The following is a 26,712-nucleotide window of genomic DNA, read 5'->3' on the forward strand; positions in this document are numbered from 1 at the left end:
AAAAGAGCATAAAGTCACCATCCATCTCAACATTTTTATTTTTTGGCCAAATCACACAGGGTTTCAGTCACTGACAGATATCAGATGAACAGATGAAGCTTCACAAACCCACACTAGCCACAGAAACCAGGTGAAAAGGCAGTACAAATATATATTTAGTATATATATTTTTAATAAGAGGTAGTGATAGCAGCAATAATCACAAATCAGTGCCTAGATCTGACATGTCACTATGTTACTACTGTTTAATTTAACAAATTAGCAGCCTAATGATGAATAAATTATGTTTTACCTTAAGTTAGTTTTGCTGTTTTTGTCTATAAGTCATATAGACAAATAATTATCTGAAAGCCCTAATAGACAAAAAATGTCATTAGCTGTGTTTCCATCTAACTGTCAAGAAAACTTGACGCAAACTAGGATGCAGCATAATTTTGTCAAAAGTTGGCAGTATAGGTTATGTTGTGCATCACTGTAATAAGCAGCGTAGAAGAAGTAGAGGTTGCAAACTGGAAACAGTATTTGTCAACCTTCAATAAACATAAAACATACAATTTTCAACTTAGTTTCACTTAAATTTCGACCTTAACTCAAGTAAATTTGCATTAAAGTTTCATTGTGTAAAACCAGCCTTAAATGTTCACTATGTCAAAACTCATTTTGAGTTGAGGATGGTTTTTTTTTCTGAATTTAGCTGTTTTACCAACTTTTTCAGATGCAGTACTTCAAAAATGTGCGTAAAAATGTGTCGATGGAAACACAGCTACTGACACAGCGCAACTACAGATCTCTGATCACAGCTGAAGTCCTGTAACATTGTGCTTGTGCCCGGTTAGTGGAAATGTGAAGTGTGCTAACTAAGCTGTGGGAGTCCAACAACTATGAATTATTCAATCGCTTGTGAGCGTGAGTGGAAGAGGATCTGTTTACAGGTAATAGGTGATAGGAGTTGTACTTGATACCTCACGCAAACTAATGCCTCTTTGTTACCAACAATAGGAAGAGAAGCTCTATTGTAAACATTTCATACAGCAGTCAAAACTCATTTTACAGCTTATTCTTTTTGGTGATTGAAGGATGAAGACTATCTAAGAAGTCATTGTGATGTAAACACAGAAACCACAAGACGCTTGAGGGTCTCTGTAATAATAAAACTAAATTAAATAACATTTCTTGATCACTACAAATATTGTAGCCGTGTGATTGTCTAAACGCTGTGCTACAGCACTTTGTCTTCAATGCTTTTTACATATTTACCTTTGCACTTCTTTTATGCTGCTTTTCTATATATTTTCATGTAAAATTGAAATGTAAGTTAAGCATCACTGTACCCTTGTGCCACTCATAAATCTGCAACGCTGATGTCCTAATGTCCGCTCTCTGTCCTCGCAACAGTCAGCAAAGGGTATGAACTTCGTCCAAACAAAGTTTCATCCACTGAGAAAGTGCTCAGCCGGTCCTTACTGAGAGTGTGTTGGATGTCTTGGATCAGCCGCACGTCTCTTCTGTCTCCACTGACGCTCCCATCTGACAGTTTGGGTTGAGGCTCTTTGTGGTGGGACTCCTCCCGGCTTCCATCTTCAGTAAAATCAGTCATTTCTTTAACTTCTTGACTTTTCTCCCATGTTTCTTCTGCATCTTTCAGTTCATTTGCCTTCAATTCAGAGAGCCCCTCTTGAGCTGTTGACTGCTCGGGACGCTCTTCTGTTTCGAATGAAGGTAGATCTTTCATCTCTTCAACTGCTGTTTGTTTTTCATTCAAGTCTGGCCCATTATCTCTGGTTTTCTCCTCAGTTTGGTTCTCAGAGACGCTCTCAGGCCTGCCACTAGTTGCTGAATGGTGAGTATCTACAATACTCTCCACTTCTGTTTTGGAAACATCAGTTAACTCAGTTTTATCCTGCAGTAAACCCTCTTGAACTTTGTCTTCTTCTTCCAGAGATCCTCTGCTTCCTTTGTGCTCTTCTGGCCTCATGTCTTGGCCTTTCACAGAATCTTTATCGTCTTTTTCACTCTCTGCTTCTGGTATCAAGTCTTTTAACACAGTCTCCTTCTCTACTTGCACCGAGCCTTCAGGGTGACGGTCCTCAACATCTAACTTTACAGCTTCCTCTTTGCTTTCGTCCATTGACTCATTTACATCTTTTGACTCTTGTTCTGCATTTTCAGACATCTTCACCATATTAGATGGGCTCTCAGATCTCGGCAGCTCTGTTGATTGTGTCGCGTCTTTATTAGAGTCGGATTCTTTCAAGTCTTCTAAAGGTTCAATAAACGTCTCAAAAAACTTGGATCTTTGATGCATGGCCACCCAGTTTGTGACCAGATCTGTGTTGTCTTCTCTTGCTAAGGCCTCTGGGGTTTCTTTACCCACTGCAGCTCTCTCCTCTGTGTTTTCATCTATGTTGTTTTGTGCTTGAGGGTTGAGCAGCACACTCGCTCCTTCCTCTGAGGCCTTGCTCGCCTCCTCCGTGTCTCCGTTTTCTCCGTCGGCAGCACAGAGGTCAACAACAGCAGCGTTTTCATTGGCCTGTGTCTGTTCATCAGCCTTTAAGTCAGACGGTTCGCCATACTCCTCAAACTTGTGAGCTGTACTGTCTAAATCAACACCTATGGGTGCTGAAGATTGTTCCTGATCACCTGAAGAAGCAACTATCACCTCAGTGACATTACTCTGGATGTTATCGTCCTTTTTGATCAAATCTGAATCTCTGTTTTCACGATCAGGGTCAGATATGTTGCCGTTTTCATCTTGTTTTGTCTCCTCGCCATCCTTTCTGTCATCTGATTGAGATTCCTCTTTAATCTGCGTTCCAGATGTCTCTGGCTCAGAGTTGATTTCAGTAGATTCATCTTGCTTTTCCACACTGTTTTCCTCTTCCTTAGTTTCGCTTTCTACCACATCAGTGTCAGGAGCCTGATCAACCTTGTCGTCTTCATGTTTTTCAACTCCATCTCCAGACTCAACAGTTGCTTCTTTTATGTCTGTGCTCTCATCTTCCGTAAGTTCCTCAGTTTTTGTCTCATCTTCTGGACGCTCTCCTGTTTTCACATTATCCTCGCCCTCAGTTTGAGTCTCATCCTTGTGAGTGTTGTTCTCTGCTACAGCAGACATTTCCCCATTTTCAGCATCAATTTCTCCATTTTCGCCATCTTTTTCAGTTTCTTTCTTTACATCTTCAGCCTCCATCACATTGCTTAGCGTCTCCTCGGTCTTGTGTGCTCCATTTGCTGCTTCACTGTCGCCAACATCATCTGACTCAGCAATATTTTCATCAGATATTTTCACATTATCTTTATCCAAGTCTATATCTGCACTTTTCTCAGGTTCCTCTGCTATCTCAGACATTTTCTCACTTAGTTCTATTTTTTTCTCCTCAGATTCTTCATCATCTTTATTCTCTGCAGCTTCACTTTGCTCAGCTTTGCTCACATCCTGGTCTTTCTCTTCTTCTTTTTCTGCCTCATCATCCTTTTCTTCACCAGCAGCTGTGTTTGTCTCACTCATCTTTTTGCCCTCATTAGTTTTATCAGTTGCGGCCACCTTCTCCTCAGATTCTTGCTCGTCATTTTCATTTCGGACACATTCACTGTCTTCATCTTTCTCTTTATTTTCTGATTCGTCTGCCTTCTCTTCAACTTTATCTTCTTCAGTGGTTTTCTCAGCTTGCTCTTCATTTGCTTTTTCTTCTGTGTTAGAGTCAGTTTTAGTCAACTCTATGTTTTCCTTGTTTTCTGTCCTCTCCCCTGTCTCACTCTCATTATTCTCCTCTCCTTCTGTCTTATCCTTATCGTCACTTCTGATTTCTTCACTATTGTTGCCTTCTGTTTTCTCATCTGGATTTGTTTGCTTTTCTTCCTCCTTACCTTCTTCTTCAGTTTTCTCCTCTACTTGGTCCTCTATTTCATCAGATTTTTCTATCTGATCACTCCTTTCCTGTTGATCGTCATCCTTCCCAGCCTCCGCTGCTTCCTCTTCTTTAACATCATCTTTATTGTTCTCATCTTTTGAATCGTCCTCACCTGTTTCTGCTAATTTTTCAACTGTGGTGTCTCCACTCCCCTCCAGCGAGCTACTTGAATTCTCCACTGTGACTTCTGTTTCTGATGCTGCAGCTCTGTCTTCACTGTCTCCCTGCTGTCTCTCCTCTGTGTCGGTTACAGGTGCCTCTTCACAGTTGAGGGCCTCTCGCTCCTCTGAGGGCTCTGCTTTCATCTCCATTGTCTCGCTCGCTGTCATCGCCTCCGCCTCCGCATTATCTGGCACTGCTGCCTCATCAGTGTTTTTATTCAGCTCTGATACAGATGACTCATCCTCCTCGCCGCTTTTTGCCCCTTGCCCCATCTCATCGGGCTGTGCGTCAGCCTCCACATCAGTTTTCTCCTCGTCTTTCTCTGCAACATCAGTGGGTTTGGCTCCTGCATCCTCTTGGGTCTCTGTAATCTTGTCATCCTCAGCCTTTTCCTCCTCACATACAGGATTTTGACCGCTGTCTTCTGATTTATCATTCTCTGCTTTGTGTTCTTCTGATGCATCCTTTTCATTTTCCTCATCTATTTCAACCTTCTCCTCATTGTTCTCGTGGGGCTGTTGTTCGCTTTCATTCTCTTGTTCTTTTGGTTCACATGTCCCTTCCTGATCCTTTACCACTGTTTCAGCTTCACCAACAACACCCTCCTCACATTTCGTCTCCTCTACAATGATCTGTTGCTGTATGGTAAATGTCATTGATTTGTCAGGAACTGCATCTACAAATACAATTGAGAGAGAAAAATATGTATTTTAGTGCATTTTTGTTAGAGTAATGTGTAGCCTTCTGATTCATTTGAATGAAAATGAAAATCTGGTACCCTTGTTGTCCTCTTCAGGGCCTTTATGTGTGGACTCCTCCTCCTCCTCAGTACTGGTGTCGCTCAGTTCAGGCTCAGAGCTGCACTGGGACTCCTTCAGGATGGCCTCTGCCAGCTTCTCCTGCACAGATTTGGCTTGGGAAACAAAAACAGACATTCGGCAAACAAAGCAAGCATGGGATGAACTCATGGTGATGCATGCATGCATGTCTGATTGTTAAAATGGATGAAAAAGGATTTGAAAGAACTGAGCCAATGAAGAAACATGAAGCCATAAACAAAGAAATATGTCTTTAATCTTTCCAGGTGAAAACATAGCACAGTAACACAACATGCAAAATTATAATTAACATGCACAGAAAAAAAACACATAAACAAGCATCATTCAGTACGCAACCAAACTGGACACACAATGCAAACGTATAAACCTATTTTAAACAAGCTTTATGTAGTTTAAGGATGTGAATTTGACACTCTATATGATGAAAAATTAAGGTGAGACATTACAGATTAATAAGGAGACAAATTTAACCAATAGATATCAAGATGAAATGTTGTCAGTTGATTAATTACATTAAGACTATTATTTTTTTTATTATAGGTTTTCTGAAATGTTATGTTTAAATATCCATATGAAGCATTATCTAATTAAAAATGCAAAATGCTAAATTGACCTAAATATGTATTTTGGACAATAGTCTCAAAGTTAACCAGTGCATGAAAGAACACCTATAGTGTCTTGCCTTAAAACATACATTAAAAAAAAAATAACTCGACTTTGGCACTTGTTAGTGTTTTGTGCAAACAAATTCCAGGAGCACATTGTGAATGCTGAAATAACTGGATGAGAAAGTTTACGCCTACAGTTCTGGTTTCATTACTGATACATTTTCTAAACATGTTTGAGTTGTACACTCTAACTTGAATGTACCGCGGCTCTTCACAGCTGCATATTTGGTGCTTTTTGAAATACTGTAACTTGAACAGTATGAAAATTATGTAATTTTTCATCAGCAGCTTCCACCACTTCTTCTGATTGCATTTTCATCCTCCACAGGCTTTTCTCTCTGTTTTACGAGCAATATTTCGAAATGTTTATTAGTTCACATGTTTCTTGTTTTAGTGCACCTTTAAGACAAATAAATCTGTCTGAGGTTTTACAGCATGCAATTCAAACCAGACCTTATTCTGGCAGTGTTTGGAGTGAAAGCAGCTAAGATAGAGCTGACAAATAACCAATATAGATGATTCATTTTGTGACACTGTTAGCATGAAGAGTGATTGTGTTAAAGTGTAAACAGAAAAACCCACCAGCCCACTTAACCCTGCAGAAAGATGTGATGGAGCACTTGGAAAAAGATAAGTTTTCAATGATATGGCAACCTATTATAGACTATTTCCATAAGATAAACCCATAAATGGGTATTGATAACAAGGTGTTATCAATAATATCTGTGACATCACTTGTTTTGATGGTTATGGGTATAAGATCTGTAATTGTATTTGAACAACCCCAATAAAGTTTAGAAGGAAATATAAGTTAGGAACAGCCTCATTAAGGCTAAAAACATTATCAGGGGTCATAAAAGTAATATCCAAACATCTTGAAACTCATTTTGAATAAAACTGAACTTTGACATTAAACAGTGAAAAATAAGAAAACACAACAAAAACACAACATAACCCCAGAAAAACAAAACACACACACATTTTTCCACTATTAAAGTGTACAGCAATGCCATAATGTTATTTTGAATATCACAAACTGACAATAGCGTGATGCTGTGATGATTATTTATTTGTTGTCAGGGCTGTGAACACCTGGCGGTTTTGGCTTCAGCCCTGGTTGTTATAATAGTGGAAAAACCTCCATTCAAGATGGATCCATGTTCTCACTCGGGTGAAAGCTCCACAGCCGCATCTCTTGGTTTATACTCACCCCTCTCTTGTTCCTTCTCCTGTTTGCTCTCCTCTACCGTTTTCTCGACCTCTTTGTCTCCTGAAGTGTCGTCACTCTGTTTGTTCTCGTTCCCCGAGGGCGCGCTGGTGTCAGAGATGTCTATCTCTGTGCTGTCCCCCGCGCTGTTCTGCACATCTGAGTCTTTAGCTGCAGCAGACTCGGCCTCAGTGGCTGCTTCTTCTTCTTCTTCTGGATTTGGTTCATCTTTTTCATCTGGTGGAAGAGCCGTTTCCTCTTGCTCGGCCTCTTTAGGTTGCTGTGCTTTCTCCTCCTCTCTGGAGTCTTTGGCGGTTTCGTCGTCGCTCTCTTCTCGATCACTGCCTGAGGAGCTGGAGCCTGAATGGGACTTTATTTCTTCTGCGCAAGAGAGATGAATCATTTTAAATTCTTTAACAGAAAAAAAGCTCTCAAAGTGGGGAAATTCATCATTTAACCTTTCAAAAGATGATTTTCTGATTTACAGATGACACCCTGCAATTTATGTGTAAAAGGTTCAGCTGAAATCTGGGCTCCACCTAGGTAAAAAAAATCAGTATACTTTAGTGTAATAGAAATATAATTTAAAAATACAAATTATTACAATTATACTTGTATTTTGGGGCTTAATTTAAATAATATTTAAAGTGCATCTACTTCAAAATATATGTCATTACATTACACTTCCGTGTACTCATTTGCAAATGCTTACAGAGGTTAGTTTATTTTTGAAAAGTGTAATTACTGACTGATTCTGTTTTGCTATATTCAAAGCAGCTGTCAAATGAATAAGTTATGTGTTTTACTCTCAGTTATTTCGTTCTCATGCAGTGCTTGGAAGATCAAACAAGACATTTCACCCACCATCCTTCTCGTCCTCCTCGGTCTCAGAGACGTCTCTCTCCTTAACCTGTCTTTGAGTTTCAGCAGGCGGAGACAGGGATTTCTTTTCTTTTGCCTCAGAATCTTCTGCAGGCCCCTCGTCGTCTGCTTCAAAGTCTTCCTCATAATCTGAAGAGGAAGAGAGACAGAAAAAAACTGAGTCATGCACTGTATGGAAACAATCTGTGAAATCTGTCACACAGATTTATTTTTCATTGATGCAACAGTCATTATACCATCTCTGACTTTGTCCTCCTCTGCTGCTGTTTCTTCTTTGGCCTGAGTCTCCATGTTCTCCTGCGGTTGGCTGGTTTCACACTCTGAATGGGACACAGTGTCCTCAACTGTCCTCTCAGTCCTCATCTCAGGAGCGTCCTTTGGGCTGATAACCGACTCCTCTCTTGCTTTGTCCTCTTTGACCCTCTTTGGTGGAGGAGTGGGCTTTTTGTCCAATCCCATTGCTATGATGCACCTGGAAAATGAGAACCATATACTGTAAGATGTCACTTTAAAACAGTGTTTCCTGAACTTTTTACAGTCTTGTACCCAAGAAGACTTTCTACTTTCCGTTACCGTTCCATTATTGGATTATCTCAATATAAAATACGATGAAATTGTTTAGCCTAATAGTGTTTTTACAGTCGCAACTAATGATTATTTTCATCATCGATTAGCTGCTTGATTATTTTCCTCAATTAATCAATTACTTGTTTGGTCTATAAAAATGTTGCTTAAAGTCCAAGATGATGTCTTCAAAGGTTTTGTCCACAACTCAAACTTTTCAAAGAATTTGGGCATTTTTTTATTAAAAACATACTCAAAACAATAAAACAACAGTGACAAAATAGACACAGATTAATTTCATAGTCAATTAATAATAGATTAATCATTGCAGCACTAAGTGTTTTGTGTTTATTTTTAGGTTTATTAGTTTGTCCAGCTATTCCTTCTTTTGTTGTACACAACTGATTGATTGATTGATTGATTTAAAGACAAAAAAATTGGCAACATTTCTACCCAGTGAAACATTTTTTCACTAAAGGCCACAATAATGAATTAGTAACTGTGTGTCCATCGTGCATGGTCGTATATCAATCTTTATTTAAAACTTGTAATCCTACTAATAATCCCCATTTTAATTAAAGAGGGTTTAGACGAATAATTTTAATTTTCTGATCAAATATCTAAAAGATTCCACCACTGATTTCGTATTGCATACCAATAACATAGACTGAGTCCTGATGGGCAGGTAAAAAAGGTATTCTTCCTCCTTGTCAAAACCTGGCACTTACATTACCCACAATGCAACTTGACTGCTGACAGTAAAGTTGGAGATTGTGATTTGTTAATGTTAGTAGCATTAACATTACTTGGGACAATTTAACAGACATCACACAGCTCCGTCTGGAGCCACAAAAGTCTGACTATGTTGTGTGAAATCAGTGGCGTTCCCCTTTAAACACACAGCGTGCCTTTAAAAGGAGATCTTACTTATAGCAGGGAGAGGCCGCCTCCACGCTGCAGAAGCCAAAGTGTCCGTGCCTGCCGCCGAGTCTGGAGCCCTTCCTGTGTTTGAACTCGCAGCAGGAGCTCAGCCGCTCCACCTGCAGCCCGTTCAGGAAGAAGGTCAGGCTGAAGGGAAAACCTCGGTGTCGCCTCGAAATGAACTGGAAAGTCTCTGAAGGGAAGGTGGAGCATGTAGATGAGAGGCAGGAACTTTTTGTAGATCAAGACCATCAAGTCTGTGATCTGTGAAGATCCATTTTAAGTTATTTCATAAACTGTTTGCTCAAAGGCTGTTGTGCGCACTTACTTTATCTAAATGAGCGCCCTCCCTGGTTTTGCTCTTATCTGTGCACACAATGACACATATCGAACACACACGATCACAGAGCCTAACACTGACCTCCCTCGCGGAGCAGGCCCTTGTAAACACACAGGTTCTCTCCTCCGCAGTGCTGCTGAAACACTTTGACCTCATCCCTCATGTCGCTCAGGTCGTGGGAGAGATGCACAGTTTTTCCAAAATACATCATGGTCACACACACTCTGCTCTGGAGCACAGAGCTCCGCAGCATGGGGGGGTCCTGGATGGAAAGAAGACACATCAATTTAATCCAGTTTTGAAATTATATTACTTTGGAAAACTCCTTTTTGGAATAACTAGAACATTCCTCATACGATTGCAGATCAAATATTAAAACATGGGTTGATAACGGCATATAACAGCTGCAGATTTATATAGCTGAAATAAATATAAAAGATTAAAAGATAAAATTAACTACCTGAAATTTTTAAACTACCAAATGATAACTTATTTAAATATTTTCAGATTAGACACTGGGCCTGCAATAACTATACAGACTTTCCACTAATTCCAGTTTCTACTGTCTTTGTCATGTATGTTTGCTTATGCATTTTTTTCAATACTTCAATTAAAATATCTTTTAAAAGTTTAGGAAATTAGGAAACTTTTAGGAAAAGTTTTAGGAAACTTCCTAGCCTCAAATTTGTCCAATCAGTCAAATTAATAAAAATAATAGAATAACAGAAAATGTTCAGGATCATTCTATCTTCTGTATTAGCATTTTGGCAAATTTAGACATTCGAATATATCAAACACGCACAGAAAGACATAATATAACCTCCTCCTGCTGGGTCTTGCAAAAATGAATGCCCATTGTGGAAATTTTAATTGTTGTTCCTAATTAATCCAAAGGGGCTGCAGCTTCTAAGTTTGTTGTGGAAGGTTTTTGTCGCCAGGGAAAACATAAATGTAGATAAAGACCTCACTGACATCAGCTCCACTGGAGGCCGTGGTAGGACGCAGTCTGCGGCCTCTGAGCGTGCCACTGGGAGTGACCTTTACACCCCTCTCTTTCCTCTTCGTGGCTGGAGGCACTGGGGCGACAAAGTTGTTGATGACTGGGAGGCAGTAGGGTGAGATGTCACGGGTGGCGTCCAATGCTGTCAAATGTCGGCGGGACTCTTTGTCCATCTGTTAACAAAGTTAAGTTGTTGAAAAGACTTCATTGTGTGTAGGGTGATGAAAATGTCTGTGCATGTGCTTATAAAAACAGTAGTAGGCTGCATTACAGAAATTTCTTATCTTAAGTCTTAAGTTAAGATAAAGAGACTCTAAGATACAACTGCAGGATTTTTCCTTATTTGGTATCACATACGTAAATCCTAACTAACTTGAGGAATCCAATTTTATCTCACTTAATCCTATCTCAGGTTAGGAAATTCTAAATTCTCAATCAAACATCGCTTATCAACTTTTATGTCTCTTACTTGGCAACTAACAAAACTCTTCTTATCTTGCCTAAAACATACACTGTAATACATTAAAAATGGATCAAAGACAAAGACAGGCACTAACTCCAAGACAGATGAGTTAGAGGTTTTAGTAACATCTCTAAAGAAATCTAAATTTACAACACTAACTTGTAAGATAGAAGACAGAGGGCTCTCCAACATATCCAGCATCCATTGAATAAAAGCAATAAAAGAGCAGACTTGTGGATTCAGCAGTTTGCTGAGTTAAATTAAGACAGTTTGAAGGTTATAGAATTTATTTAAGACTTTGTTAAGTTAGGATGCTTATGTAATACACATTTCTTATCTTCAGTTATGACAGGAACATTGGGCTTCATGCAAGAACATTTTCATTTTCTTACCTTAAATTTCTCTTACTTTTTTCATCTGAATGGCTCGTATGAACATGTGACATTAGATTCTGCAGACCCTCATAACTTCAGATCTGCCTGCGCATATTTGAGTGCATCGCTAAAACACGCCACTTAAGAACAAACCTGTTCCTATGAGCGCTTCTTGCATGAGGCCCAATCCTAAATCAGGTCCTAACCCTAGTTACCATGGTTACTAAATAGTTAAGATGGGATCTTCAAGTTAGGAAATGTCTGTAATACAGCAACAATTTAGTATTTTGAACTGCAAAGAGTAGTTTCCAAACAATTTGACCAAAGGTAGCTGATATAGGCCTTACTTTAGAACTAATCCATAAATAAATATGATTTTGTGCACATAGAAAAATGGTGGTCCATACGGTAGATGAATGAATGAGAGTGTGTCTCATGTGTCACAGCCTCACAGTGCAGTTGAATGGCGTGTTGTTCTCATTGGAAGACTCGAGGAGTCTGTAAGGGGAGCTGCGTCGCAGCGAAGCCGTAGTGCTGTTGCTGTGGATTGGCTTCAGACGCACCGGCCTCTGCATCTTCCCCGGAGCTGTGTTGGGTCGAGACGAGCCCGGCTGCAGCAGGCATAACACACACACAGTTAGCATTCATGTTAATGCTAAACACTATATACACATCGCTATGGAAACCAAGAAATATGAGTGTGAAATTAACTTAACACAATGAATACAAGGCTGTGAATTCATTTTTTTTTCTGAGTGCTTTAAGGCTCGTCAATAATCACAATTAAATATATATTGTATATACTGTCATTTTGTGCATAATTAATAATAATGATTAAGTGTGCATAATTTGCCATAATTTAGAATATCACTGTGGTAAGCTGCTGATTTTCATTTCTGCTCTATTAAATGCAGCCTATTTGCTTTATGCTATTGTATTTTTTTGGTTTTATTTCTTTCTTCTTTGCTGCACAGAATTTAAAAAAATACAGTGCATGTCTGAGGCACACATAACAGGAATAAATAGCACTTTATTATTCTGCATGCTGACATTTCTATTCATATGATTTTTTCATGCAGGGCATAAGTCAGTATTTTCACAGTGTGTTTGTCTATGTCTGCATGCTGCAATGTTATTATTTTAATATAATGCAGCCTGCTATATATATATATCTCATTCTATCATTGCTGCAATTCATGATGAATGACAAATAAGGTGTCTGTTAGTAATTTTCCCAAAGGTATCTTTGACATTTCATCCAACATGTAACAAGACTCTGCCTGCTGAAGTGTAAGATGTTTGCAGACTTAAGAGGAGAGAGATTTCGCAGGATTACCAGCTCTATTTATTCTGGCATCAAGGTCTGTGGCTTTTTATATTTAAGATAACACACGTCTAAACCCACTGCTTCACTTGAAACGGTTTTATTTGCACAAAGAGTAAACAGCAGCTGAGACAGCTCTTCAATCTTAAGTGTCAGTGTAAACATGCACAGATCATCAGGATGCACAGATAATGATTTTCATTACAGACAGACATTCATCGCCTGAAAGAAAATCTTGAACTTGAGGACACCACTCAACTGTGACTGAGTGATCAAAACAACTCTTTATTTGTTTGTCCATTGAAGTGAAATTGTGGATGTTTGATTGCAGATAAAACTGTGTTTGTTCATCTGTCTTTCCATCAAACATGGTATCCTAGGCCTATTTCCTAAAATGTTGATAATCAGTTGTCTGATTTTAACCAAAGTTGGAGGGGTGATGCATTTTGACTCAGTGTGTTTCTGGCAATAAAAAAATCTTACTGAGTGGGACACTACAATTATAATGAAACCTCATATTTTAATCTTGAAAAACACAGGTCTGATTGACCTATCCATGTTAAACTGATGGAGCTAATAAAGGCTGTTTAACTAAAGGTCGAGGCATTTAAAAGAGACTTCTTTGCATGATGGAGATGCTTTAATTAAAGGTCAAATTTCAAAGGCGCTTATCAAGAACTTGAATCAGTGGTGTTCCCGCATTATTCACAGGGGACAACATGTTAAATGTGATATCACGTGATATCACAGATCCTACAACCACTGGATCTAGACAGATGTTTTGACTCACAGACTCGGAGGATTCAGAGTGCTCCCCCTCTGGCCCAGAGTGCTGTTTTCGGACACCCCTGGCACCCGTGGGCGGGCGTGGAGACAGAATGCGGATTATGTCCTCTTCATACCTTCTAGAGCGCTCCACCTTCCAAAAAAGACCTTTCATTAATGTATTGCCATTTTGTGTAGCTACATATAAGGACTTCTGTTCCAAATTTGGATATATTTGTATAAAACTGCTTATTAATAATGATAATTTTGGTAAATGTTAATTACAGAAAATAAAAATTGAAGACAATCTACTAAATTGTGAGCAATTCATTTACAAAATAGAGCAGCAGAGCAGTGTTTAAATGCAAATGATGTACCTTGAGCTTATGCACTCGTTCCCTCCTTGCAAACTCCTCCAGTCTCTTTTTGATCTCTATTTGATGGACACGCTGCATGAGAGGGGCACAGATCAAATGACCATTATTTATTATGCAGGGAGAGACACATATTAGCTGACAGTGTTATGAATGTTTTTTTTCTCTCTCTCTCTCTCTCTCTCTCTGTTACATGGTGTTCCTCCCACCTCCATCTCCAGCACCTTGTGGAAAATGGCCTGGGCCAGGCATTCTCGAACGTGTCTCTGGTGGGCTCTCTGGATCAGCTTGTGTCTGTACTCCTTGTCTGGAACAATACGCCCACTCCTGGTGATCTGATGACAACCACAGTGTCAGCAGGGTTCAATCTAAATGTTTTTTTTTTAAGGTGGTTAATAGTGTTTGCAAACCAACACCTGATATTGTGCAGAAACGCAAAATCAAATCACGTTTTCTCAGTCAGCTTCTCACTATGAGTAACAATGTCCTGCATGAATACAATTTTATAACAAATAAGAGTTTGTTATTTCACATGAGAGATTTCAGTCAGAAAACTCATGTTTGAAATGTTTATTACAGCAGCAAAACATAGTTTAGGGTTTGGTGTCTAGGCTCTGACCTCCAATCAATCAATCATCTCCTCATCTCTGCAGATATGCTTGCATAAAGATAGGATATACCAAGTTTGGATTCATCATCATCATCATCATCATCAGAGCCATGGACAAGATTTTATAAACATTAAATGAGGGTCATGTATCTATATCCATTGTCAGACGGCTACGTTCAGCAAACTTCATCCATACAAATGTATTATTTGCATCATTATAAAAGACGGTATCAGATTGGTATCAGTATCAGCAGATGCTCAGGGTTGCAGTATCTGTATCACTGTTGGACATGAAAAAGTGGTATCCAGTTATCCCTGCTTTTTCAAGTCTTTAAATTTGAAACCACAATACTGTGTGTCAGTGGTAGCTAGGTTCGTGATTATCATCAACGTCACCATCATCATGGTGTTGACATACCAGTCCTGCTCTCTGCAGGTGTCTCCTGATCCGAGTGTTGCTGAAGTATCCGGCAAGATGTTTGTCTGTGAGACTGTTGTAGGCTGAAATAAGTCTACAGAAACAATAAAAACACAAAGACACACTGAATTAATACCAAACTTAAGTTCCAGAAAAAACCTCTTCACTTCACGAAGGACATCCAGACTTTAAATTCTGTCTAGCGCAAGAGTAACTCGAGAGTTCTTCACTACCGTTAACAGAAAACCAGAATCTCAATCAAATGGTTTAGTGGGACACAACACCATGTTTGTTTGTTGTCCTCATTAACGAGACATCAGCTCGTCCACAGCCAGGCTCGTCCGAAAGTGTTTTTTCCAACACAGATTTGATTTCCTCCAGCATTTGTGTACGAGACAACAGGATCTTACAACTATAGGGTCTGTTACCGGTGTCTGATTACACAGAGGAATTAGAGGGGACGGCACACTTAACCCCGTCTGCCTCCTCTTTGTGTTCCTGGCTCGATTGTCTCTGGCTGCAGATTTCTCTTTGAACCACAACATAGTGTCATTTTATACATGACTTTCTCTGAAACAGACACATGGCACAGAAATATATACTGTGCCACTACGTCAAAGCAGCAAATCTTTTCTCTTGTCTGACTGTGTTCAGTGTAATTTTTTTTTTAAGAGTTTAACATTTATAAAACTGCTGTATGTAACACTGTTTTCATTAGCTTTTAGTTGGCTTATTATCAAGCCAAACAGAAGCACTGACACGTCTGGAGTCAATTAAAAATAGTTCATTATGCCTTTGTAGTGACTATAATGCTGTATTTCTATAATATATGTTTTATGAATGGGTTAAAATAGCATTATTATGAAGAACTGTACTGCTGTAGAATTGCCCTGGCTTGCAAATCTTGTTCTCCAGATGTAAGAAAGCATGTTTGTTGATACAAATCACATTATTATTTGTTTAAAGTGTTTTGAGTAAAAAAACACAAAGCAGCACTGAATCAAAACACAAAGAAAATGGGTACTTCAAACTTTGAACTTAGTATTAGAGTAAATATACTTTGCTACATTCCAGTAGCAGTAAATTTGCATTGCGGTATTGATATTTTTCACAGATAAAGAATCTGAATACTTCTTCCACAGAGAGAGTGTTTTCATTATTCTCATCTTTGTTTCTGTCTTTTCTTCTTTTGTTTACGGGTTGAGTTTAATGTCATTTGTTGTTCACAGTGGAGATATTTTACAGTACAGTAGTTTTAAAAGTACCATTGTTATACAGTAGGTATTAAGTCAACTAAAAGTAGCTAATTGAGCCTGAGTTCAGACTATGTTACTGTGCTCCCATACATTTCTGCAGTGAACCTGTCGACTTGCAGCCTGTGGGCCAAATCTGGCTCTAGACAGAGCGCCAGGTGGCTCCCCAACCAAACTGATTCACACCTGGAAAGATGAACAGATACGCCAGTTCTGTATGATGGGATAAACTATACTGTTGAGAGACTGATCTTTAGAGCAAAAGTTACACAGAAATAAGAGCATCTTTCTAACTAAAAGAGCTTAAATACGCTATTCATTCTGTCTGGGTTTACGGTTTATGTTTAGGAATCATTCCAACATTTCAGTGATTGCATGATAAAAGAGATTCAACCATGTTTAAAGTTGTATAAACTCTACTCTCAAATGTTAGCAAGCAACTCAAATGAAATGCAGTGACATACCTGATTTGACAATCCATACATTAAGCAGCAAAAGCAATAAAGAAGAGAGATGAGTTATGGGCCTTTTAATGTTCATTCCTTCATTTTATCTGATAAATAACATTATTATTAAAGTTTGTCTATTAAATGTCCCTTGACCAGGCCAGTTGTTTACCCCTGCTTTAATGTAAAATATGTATATTTAATAGTCATAGGGGTCTGTTGGTAGACAGGCATAGCAGTAACATTAGCAAAGGGTTAGTGTCAGTTTAAAGTAGTTAATAAAACCTATGTAGTGACTATATAACTAGACACATTATTCAATTAATTTGTTTGTAATCAACATCACTCTGACCTGACTTAAAAAAACACATAGGCATATATTATCTTACACAGTTTAACTGAACGCTGGTTCTCAGCTCCCTCCACTCCTGAATAGAAAAAATTAAATTGCACCTACCCCGGGTTGAGGTGACTCATGGTTTTCAGCCCCCACTCTCCGTGAAAGATAAAAAAGACTCCCTCCACAGTGTCAGTGTCAGGTATGAAGTGGACTCTGCCCGGTCCTCTCCGGAAGTCGTCGAGGCCAGTGTGTAAAGTCAGATGAAACCTGCAGACTTGTTCTAAAGTGCAGCAGTCAGTTCAGCTCACAGTCGGACGGACTGAAGCTGCACTTCACTTCTCCACAGCGGAACTGATGACACTGCCGGTTGCCATGGGAGATCACGTGACGATGCTGCTAACGAGGCTGGTTTCCACTTACACTGAGTCCCACTGACATATAAACTATTGTCATCCTTTACTGCAGTAAAAGTAGCTGTCGACTACACTGTGAAAATACTTCACTACAAGTACAAGTCCTGAAGTCCGAACCGAGTTTTATATCAAAATATATTTAGACATTTTTTAATGTGTAACTAATTTATATACTGTTTATATAGTGAAATACTTGTTTTTAGACTCTTTATTTATGTAAACATACTAGTTTAATAGTGTAAAATTACTTAATACATTTATTTAAATTGGCCCACTGTACTTATTTTAAGTATTTCACTTGAGTTTTTTTTCTAAATGTTGTACATTAACCAGACAGTTAATAGTTAATAGTCAGTTAGTTAATAGTTACTTTATGAACAGGCTTGGAGAGAAACAGATTACATTTAACAGGATTCTGTAATCTGGATGCAAAAAAGGTGACAGTCACAGAGGAATAATGTAATCAGATTACAGATGCATTGGGTAAAAATGGGGATTATCAATAGAATAATAATTTTAAAATAGATAACAATATATTACCATGCACAGTGTGCACACAGTTGCTAATTAATTTTCGTGGCCTCTCAGAAATCTTACCATTTTTTTGTCGTTAAATCACTCAATAAATAAATTGCACACAACAAAGAAAGGAAAAGCTGGACGAAGTGAAAAACCTGACAAACAAACATAAAACACTTAGATGCAGATTAATTTAAATGATTAATCATTGCATCTTATTTTGATAATCACTTTGAGTCATTTTTAAATAAAGAATGTCAGAATTCTGTGTATATTTTCTGGTTTCTTTACTCCCTTCTGACAGTAAACTGAATTTTTTTTTGGGACAAGTCGTCTTGAGCTTTGATCAGCATTTTTCATCATTTTCTGACTAAGCAATTAATTAAGAAAATAATCCCCAGATTAAAATAAATAAAATTATAAATGAAATAAAAAAGTTAGTTGCCCCAAGAACACTATATTAGGCTGAACAATTGCACCATATTTCATATTGAGGTAATTCAAAAGTGCTGGGAATTAATCAAGTTACTTTACTGTAATATTGTGACACTTGGGTTACATTATTGACTGCATTTTTTAACAGCTAATTAGTAAATGCATCTTTCCATAGTAAGCCTCCCAACCCTTATGAATTAAGATTTTTGCTCACGAAACATATGAAGAGCTTATAAAATATGATGCTGTGTTATAAATTAAACTGCTTACCTGCCTAAAACTGTTGATAATCCTTTAAGACATTTTAAAGGCAGGGTCAGCAGGATTTGTCTGAGCTATTTGTAAAGACATCAGGATGTCAAATACTAACGTTTTTTGGGCTGGTAAAACTTTCAGAGCACAGCAAAATAAACATAGGAAAATAAGGAAATAACGAGGGCTGAGTCTCCGAGGATACAGACACCACCACACAATTCTAGTGGGATTTTTTTAGGAAAATGTTGCAGATTATACCTTTAAGCAAAAGCATTTCTTGGTTCCAGCTTCTCAAATGAGAATATTTGCTGTTTTGGTCCTAGCTACAGATTAATCCATAATAAAATTTAAGACAGTTCAAGAGAAAGTAGTTCAAAATTAGCTCCACGTCAACCAACTATAACAGTAAAATCCTGCTTTTACATTAATCTATGAATATAATCCAATGATATAATTTATTATAGTATAACAGACACAGGGGCCATTGGCCTTCACTGAATACTTCAAGTACATTTTCTTTATTATACTCTTACTAACATTCACATCTCAATGTACAACTGTTAATTATAATAGAGTATTTTTACAGTGTAGTATAAGTGGACTACTTTTACTTGAGTCAAGGATATGAATACTACCCCCACTGTAAATTAATAAAAGTCCTGCATCTAAAATTCTCCTTAAAGGTAGAATCAGCAGGACTGGCGTGTGCTGTTCGTAAATGCACCAGAAAGATTCGGCAAAGCATCCCGAGCACTGCGAAATAATAAGAAATACAGGCAGAGGGCAGGATCTCTGCAGATACAGCCAACAACACACACTTATACTGAGTCATTGTTTTTAGAAAAATGTTGCATACTATGCATACAAAGTACAGAGGCAAGCTGAAAAACTTTAATTTCTAACAGTGTGTTGGATTTTATAACCTATGATTTTGTATAAAATCCTTATCTGCAAAGTAAATATATACAACTACAGCTATTAGATAAATATAGTGGAGTAAGATATATAAAGTAGCAGAAAACTGAAATACTCGGGCAAAGTACAGTTACTTGTGAACTGTAAGTATTATACTTGAGAAAATGCACTTAATTACTTTCCAGCAATAGCTTCAATTTAATCCAGTGCTGCTCCAAACATCCACTATAAAAACACTATAATCATTAGTCACTGTATTAGATGTGTAAGCAACAGTAGTCGATAGCTAAATGAAAGCAGGCTGAATAGTGATTACTATAATATCCCCAGAGATCTGTAATGGAGAGTGACTTGCACAGTTCTGCTAATTAATGCAATCACCACTGTGTGTGTTTCTGAGTGTGTAATTCTTTTGTAAACTAACTGTTGGGGAGAATTCATGGAGATGTTTGTGCTGCACATTGTCACTATATGGTATCCATCAAGTTAAATATAAAACTGTAAGACCTTATTATGCATTTAAAAAAAACAAACATATTATTTGTTTGCTATCAGTGACTGGCGGGCTAAAATCACACCAGATCACAGCTCTAGCCTCTAATTTTAAAGGCCCAGCACACTGACAACATCACAGACTCAGTGAAACCCACAGTTTCCAGCTCAGAAAGTTTACTCACAGTTTACTGAGATGAGCTTCGGCTGCAGGTCCTCTGTGGCCCTCTTCTGGACAAGTGGAGAATTACTTTTACTGTGAGACAGCATCGTTTTCACATTTTCTATTAGTTTATGGAAAATACAGAAGACAACTCTCATGTGAAACCAATCAGAACTTTATACAATTGATAATCATGATGGTATAATTGGTCAAATCTTCTATAATTATGATGCATTTAAGTGTGGTGGCTTTGCTTGTTGCTGTATGTCTTTCAGTGTCTCATTGCCTTAATATTATAAAAAAGTATCACAGAATATGTCAGACATAGAGTTGAGTTTTGTGGCATAAACTTATTTTCATAACTGAGTGAAGTGTTTTGTCAGTTCCAGGGTTGACCAGTAAGAGGAGCCATGTTTCTGTCTCAAGATGTGACAAAGCCTGAGACTCTCGCTCCCCGAGGATCTCTGATGATGAACACACCGGGAAGGAAGAGAACAAGATTGTTCTCTGATTGTGTCTTTTTGTTCAACGCAATCCTGTTCAAATATTTGGCAGGTGGCAAAAGAGTGAAATCGATGATCATTGTTAAAATGAACATGTAACAAAACATACTGTACATTTAACATGAAACTCACAAGAAAGTCATGGGTTCAGTTTCTTTCTCCTGAACATGGTGCTGCACAGTGAGAGGCTGAACCCTGGTCTCTACTAAACAAGCTGTCCTATCACAAGAAAGAAAGGCCACAGTTGGCTCAAATATGACAGCAAACATTCATGATTTTCATGACATGTTGGAGACACAACAACAACAAAAAAAACAAAACAAACAACAACAACAAAAAAAACAAAAACAATAACCAGCACTTGCCCTCTCTTACAGAACTTTTCAGTATTTTCTTTTATTGAATAAAGTATGGAGACTACAAAGTGGACAATTGTAAATAATAAATGTAGTGTACGCACACACAAATTACACATTGGATTGTAATCCATCAGAATCAAAAACATATCAGTATTATGGTGACCAAAATTATAATGGCCATCAGTGTTATCATGGTACTGTTAAAATGTGTTGAAAATATTCAAAAAGTACTGATACACACACTAAAATCTTTTCTCCAATTTTTATATTGAAAGCCTCTCATTGATTTGAAAAGCCATCATGTTCTTTGTGATGTGATGTTTTCATTGATGGAAAACCTGCTAACTTTGGCTCATGCCTGACAGAATTTACCTGCAAGTGTTTCAAAGCAAGGCAATTAAATACAGTTTTGATTATTAAAATTAGAAGCTATACTACCATACTATACTAAATTTTATTGTGGTTTATTATGAATCCTGTAATTGTTTATCCCTCATATGAGGTATGTTATGGTAATATGACAATATAGCATAATATATATTTGTAAAGCAAGAAGCTTAAACCATAAAATGTACTGCAAGAACTACAAGAGAATGAAATACAGGAAAAGAGGCTGTCTGTTACATCTTATTATCATATAATTGCTGCCATGTGTGCGTGCGTGTGCATGTGTGTGTGCGTGCGTGTGTGAGCACTGGAACTACAGCTCGTCTGGAGCTAATCTTGAATACTACTTGACCAATCAACATAATATTTTTTGTGCACATTCATGACTACTTGCTGTAGGACCTCTGTGATTTACAGTTTTTGACACTGACATTTTTTAGGACTTTTATGCCTTTGTATTTTTATGGTCTGAGGCATTATGTTTTCAGGTCATCCCATTCTTGCAATATCTTCAAACTTGGCACAAATGTTCACTTGGACTCAGGGATGAACTGATTAAATTCTGGTGGTCAAAGGTCACGGTGACCTCACTAAACACATTTTAGCCATAACTCAAGACTTCTTACATCTAAGTGAGGACAGCATGTTTCTCACTGGAAATGGTTCACTGGACTCATCCATGTACATTGGTTACTTCCATTTTGCCAAAAAATATACACTTAATACCTTTTATTAAATCCCTACAAAGTTATAGGTCAATATTGTGGTAAGTTAGGTATTAAATTCCTTCAAACTTTTCACTACATGTTCATATGACTCTGACTGGACATGGATGTAAACTATAACTTGACTGGTTGGTGCAGACAGTAATTTTATTTTTTGACAGCTCTGTTTTATACGATCACTGACAGATGACTTCTCACTCTTCTTAAACATTGCGGCGGCAAGTGATCACCAACCGCTTCAGACTGAAATCTTGCTTTGCCTTGGGACAATGTTTGTGGGAGTCACGTTATGTTGGTGGAACTTTGCAAATCTCGGCTGGCTGCATCTGGCAGCTGTGGTGGCATTGCAGTAGATGCTTCACCATCTGTTGTCTGATGGGGATCTGCACTCTACTTGTTTTTTTTTTAGGAATTTATCTATGCATAGTATTAATGTGTTGCTAAATGGCTGTGTGCAACATACAAACTTTTTTACTTGTTTGTGCATGTACGATGGTCAATATTAACCAGACACACCTGATAGTTTGTTACACAGAACCATCTAGGAAGTCGTCCTTAGAAACTTTCAAAAATCACTTGGTGGGTGATTGGATGAACCATCCATCACATCTAACATGGGCTATTCTGGTGATCTTGTGATCTCTTGATCTCATGATCTCACGACTCTATCTGCCTCACAAGGTTAGGTAAATCTAGCTGCCAGGGCCGCTCATTAAGGGGCAAAGGGGGAAAGCTTCCCTGGCCAAACCACTTTAGTGGGGCCCATGGAGGCCAGCAATAATCACATTCATCCAAAATACTCACTATTATTTATGAGAACAAAATAAAAACTTTATTTACTTTTGCATTAGTAAAACATAAGCTGTTTCACAATTAAAAACTCTTCTCCTGAAAATGGTATGGGTCTTTTTTTTTTGTACGCCAAAATGTCAAAAGTGCACCACCATGAGAAATGTACTGATTGTTGTTGTTATATGTTTACTTGTATTTATTTATGTAGGTGAGCGAGAACACACACATGTTGACATGAGTGATGGCAGGGATACACGTACACAAATGCAGTGGCCATCAACTGCAGAGGCAAATGACGCGCACATGTCTTTGCTATTGCTTGAGGCTGGGACAGAGTTGAGCTCCATGTGAAGTGAAGACAGTAATTTGCAGCTGAGTGACTGCAGCATCAAGCAGATTTGGGGAGGGAACCATTCACTGAAAATTCACCGAATTACATATATTGAACTGTGTGTGTCAGCATGAAGTGACACACAGAGTACATACATGTTGATAAATCTCTGTGCCTTCATGAAAAAAGTCTGGTCATTCAGGTGAACACTGATTTTCACTGTCATTCATCAAACCATAACATCAGTTGAGATGACTGTTGTCCTAATAATACTAAAGATAATAATACTAATGAAACTACAACTACTTCTACTACTACTACTACTAATAATAAAAAAAAATAAAATAATAATTATAATAATAAATAAGCCTTGCCAATGTGTTTGTTTTCCATTCATGCTCACCAGCACCTCTGCTTTGCTCTCTTTTCCTTTTGGCTCACACCAGGATGCCCACACACACCTGTCGGTGTCAAAGACAACCAGGCTACATGAACCAGAAAGAAAAAAAAGAAAGAAGAGTGATAACGAGGATCACAGATAACATCTGTGTTTGTAACGACAAGAGAATCAATGTGGATGTGTGTCACAAAAGTTTTAGTTAGTTTGGTTACTCATCTTATTCATCGTGAGAACCATAGAAAGCATGGTTCAAATGTTTATGAACAAAATAAAATGTTTAAGACATGAGCTAAATAACTGTCGGCATTATTATTCTCATAAACTAAAACACACAATGTGAAAAAGGTTATTGCAGTTTCCTTTTATAAATAAATAAATAGATCCAGGAGCAAAAAAATAGAGAAACATCCATATTACCACTAGAACTGCTGTGGTATTCTGTAAGTCTGGATGCACAATAATATCAGCATGTAATCAGTATCAGCTGGCAAAGAGTAAAGACTTTAAAATGAAATAACAATGGAGACTTCTGCTGGTACGACAGGCTTAAAAGATGAGACTTTATTTATGTGCGAGCAGCGTGACTATGTCTGTAGTGTGGAGGTTGTTTCAAGTTTACAGGTTGGCTTAGCAAAGCTGCTGATTGCTCAGTGAAGCCAAATGACATTTTTTTCAGCTTTACAAATTGAATGGCCAATCTAAACACCCGTCATCCCGATCATTATGACGACAAACTTGTGAAGAACAAAAAGAAACAGGCGAAGAAGGTGAAAATAACTTAACAGCAGTAGTTTTCTTATTTTGCTCAGTGAATGTGCACATTTTGAAAAGCACTATTTTATGTCTGCATCGGCAAGTTGACCATCACAGTAAGAGTAGTCGTAATAATATACTAATTCCACCACAGGACTTTATATTCTACCAGGTGCAAAAAAAAAATATGCATATATCCGTATTGGGGTCTGCAATAGGCCAAAATGAGTTGGAAAATATCAACATATTAGAAATCAGCAAAAATCCAAAATCTTGCATCTCTAACTGTAAGTATAGTGCAGCTGCCAAATCAAGATACACATGTGCTACTGTCTGTGTGAATGAATGTGAAATGTGAAATATACTAAGACTGTCTCATTAAAGTAGAGACTGAAACTAAAATTGCTGATGATCGTCGGAGTATTTCATTAATCATCAGAGCTGCAGAACATGCTTTGCAGAGCTTCATTAGTTCTAACCTTCACATGTCCAGATGTACACAGCAGTCACCCTCACACACACCAAGCAGCGGACATGAACTGAGGTGAGCAGGCAGGCAGGTAGGTGATACCTGTTTAAACATTCACTACCTGTCAGGCTGGTGGAACTGAGATGGATGTGGCTTCAATGCTCGCAATAAACACAGTAATCAAGGCAGACATTTCAGCGGCACTAAATGTCTAATACACACAAGTCTTAAAATAACAATTAGCGTAGAAATAGAGGAGGGGTGATTATAAATTCCATTCAGGAAAGGGTCTTGGTTGTAAGCTGTGAGGTGGCAGGGAGATGTCGGGGAGTCATGCGGCTCTGAGATGCGAGGGGGGGGGGGCAGCAGTTTTTGCAATCAGCGTTAAATAGAGCAGTTTTGTGCCTGTGTGATTGTCAAGTGGGCCATTACTCGTTGATAAGAGCACTTTTTCCTTCTGTCGCCCTGATTGGGCTGAGCCTGCTGCTCCCTCTCGCATGCTGTCCCAATGCAATCAGGCCCCTCTTTCACTGCACTGCCATTTTCAACCGCTGTGATTTCCACCCAATCCCCCCATTGGCCCCCAGCCAACGCAACTCCCACCCCCCCCCTTCCTCCAACCTCTCCCCTCCATCCCTCCTCCTCCTCCAGCACCCCACCACCCCCCTTCAGATTCGATGAGTACCCATTTACAGCAAGGAGAAAAGGTCATGCCAAACTCGTTGTGTCAATTGTAAACCACCCCGATTCGCACTGATTTCAATGAAATAAATGAGTAGGTGCAGCCTCAGAGAAAGCAAAGGTCCATGTGGAAGTAGCAAATTAGGAGATTTTCTCAGAGGCTTGCAGGGGCTAAACGCTCATCGCTTCTCATGCAGAGAGTCGCCCACATTCCTAGGTCTTACTGTATTTGGGTGTCCTGTGTGTCTTCCAACATGAAACTTTTAGTACAGGTACAAAAAAGATCACTTTGGATGTAGACACGTGATGAACGTTGCCAATTTTGCATCATGTAAGGATGAAAATTTGCTGATACAACAGACAAAGCAAGTCTCAATATTTTCAGTAATCATCTTTCTACATTTCTTGTGTGGAGATACAGCGTTATGTTTTTAAGAGGCTTTGTGGTTGGTCATCTTCCTTGTTTAAGCACTTATGTCAAGTCTCTTTCTTTCTTTCCTATCCTCCTGGATTCACATTCTTCAGTAACATTTTATGATCTACATGTACCTGAAAATTTAGTCCTGAAAATTTGTAGATTTATCTATTGCATCTCTGTTCATCCTGGGAGAGGATCCCTCCACTGTTGCTCTCCCTGAGGTTTCTTACACTTCATTCCCTCTTTCATTCCCAAGTTTTTCGGGGGGTATTTTTCCTTACCGTAATCAAGGGTCTAAGGACAGAGGGTGTCATACGGTTTATAGATTGTAAAGTCCCCTTAGGTAAGTTGTGATTTGTGATTTTGGGCAATACAAAATTTATAAATTTGACTTGACTTGACATAAAGCATTTATGTTCACCCATATGCTAGGTTGGCATTTCCTTTACTTCTGTAACTGCTGTATGCATGAGAATAATAATAACAACTGCAAAATTAACTAATTATTTTCTTTCAAATATGTCTTTTCTTATTTCTTTCTTTCTGACCTTTCTAAAGCTATTAAAATATGACTAGCCTACTGAAGTGATTACTTTCCCTTTGCCACAAGTATGACTTGCATATTTGATGAAGGTGTGTGCGTGTGTGTGTATAATTATATGCTGCAGACCTAACTCCCTGTATGATCTTTGATGAACAGACTTGTCCGTTAAAAATTATGTCTATAATTCTCATCAAATTAGGGAAAATAACAAAGTTTTAAGCCAATACAACACTGTTAAGTATGTTTTTGAGTTGTTAAAGGAGGGCAGAATAACAAGGTCACAGGTAACATCTGCAT

The 26,712-nt window shown here is 38.3% G+C and overlaps 1 protein-coding gene across 1 annotated transcript; it reads right to left on the reverse strand.

Annotated features, from left to right (window-relative positions):
• Positions 1 to 564: 564 nt before the first annotated feature.
• On the reverse strand, positions 565 to 16,998 carry erich3 (glutamate-rich 3). The gene is made up of 14 exons (XM_084723244.1): positions 16,979 to 16,998; positions 14,823 to 14,916; positions 14,004 to 14,129; positions 13,798 to 13,869; positions 13,446 to 13,574; positions 11,784 to 11,942; positions 10,458 to 10,667; positions 9,576 to 9,756; positions 9,161 to 9,347; positions 7,906 to 8,141; positions 7,652 to 7,798; positions 6,791 to 7,168; positions 4,852 to 4,986; positions 565 to 4,749 (listed from the first exon to the last, which is right to left on the reverse strand). The coding sequence occupies exons 1-14, from the start codon at positions 16,996 to 16,998 to the stop codon at positions 1,367 to 1,369; spliced, it is 5,457 nt and encodes a 1,818-aa protein (XP_084579370.1). The 3' UTR covers positions 565 to 1,366.
• Positions 16,999 to 26,712: the final 9,714 nt, after the last annotated feature.

This window comes from Lutjanus erythropterus, chromosome 7 (assembly GCF_056507025.1).
Source record: "Lutjanus erythropterus isolate fLutEry1 chromosome 7, fLutEry1.hap2, whole genome shotgun sequence".
In the NCBI taxonomy this organism is placed as follows: Eukaryota; Metazoa; Chordata; class Actinopteri; order Lutjaniformes; family Lutjanidae; genus Lutjanus; species Lutjanus erythropterus.

Coding starts and splice junctions, on each gene's coding strand:
- erich3 (XM_084723244.1), bottom strand. CDS start 16,998: ATGAGTCACCTCAACCCGGG. Junction 14,917..16,978: donor ATGAGTCACCTCAACCCGGG/GTAGGTGCAATT, acceptor TTGTTTCTGTAG/ACTTATTTCAGCCTACAACA. Junction 11,943..13,445: donor ACTCTGAATCCTCCGAGTCT/GTGAGTCAAAAC, acceptor TGCCTGCTGCAG/CCGGGCTCGTCTCGACCCAA.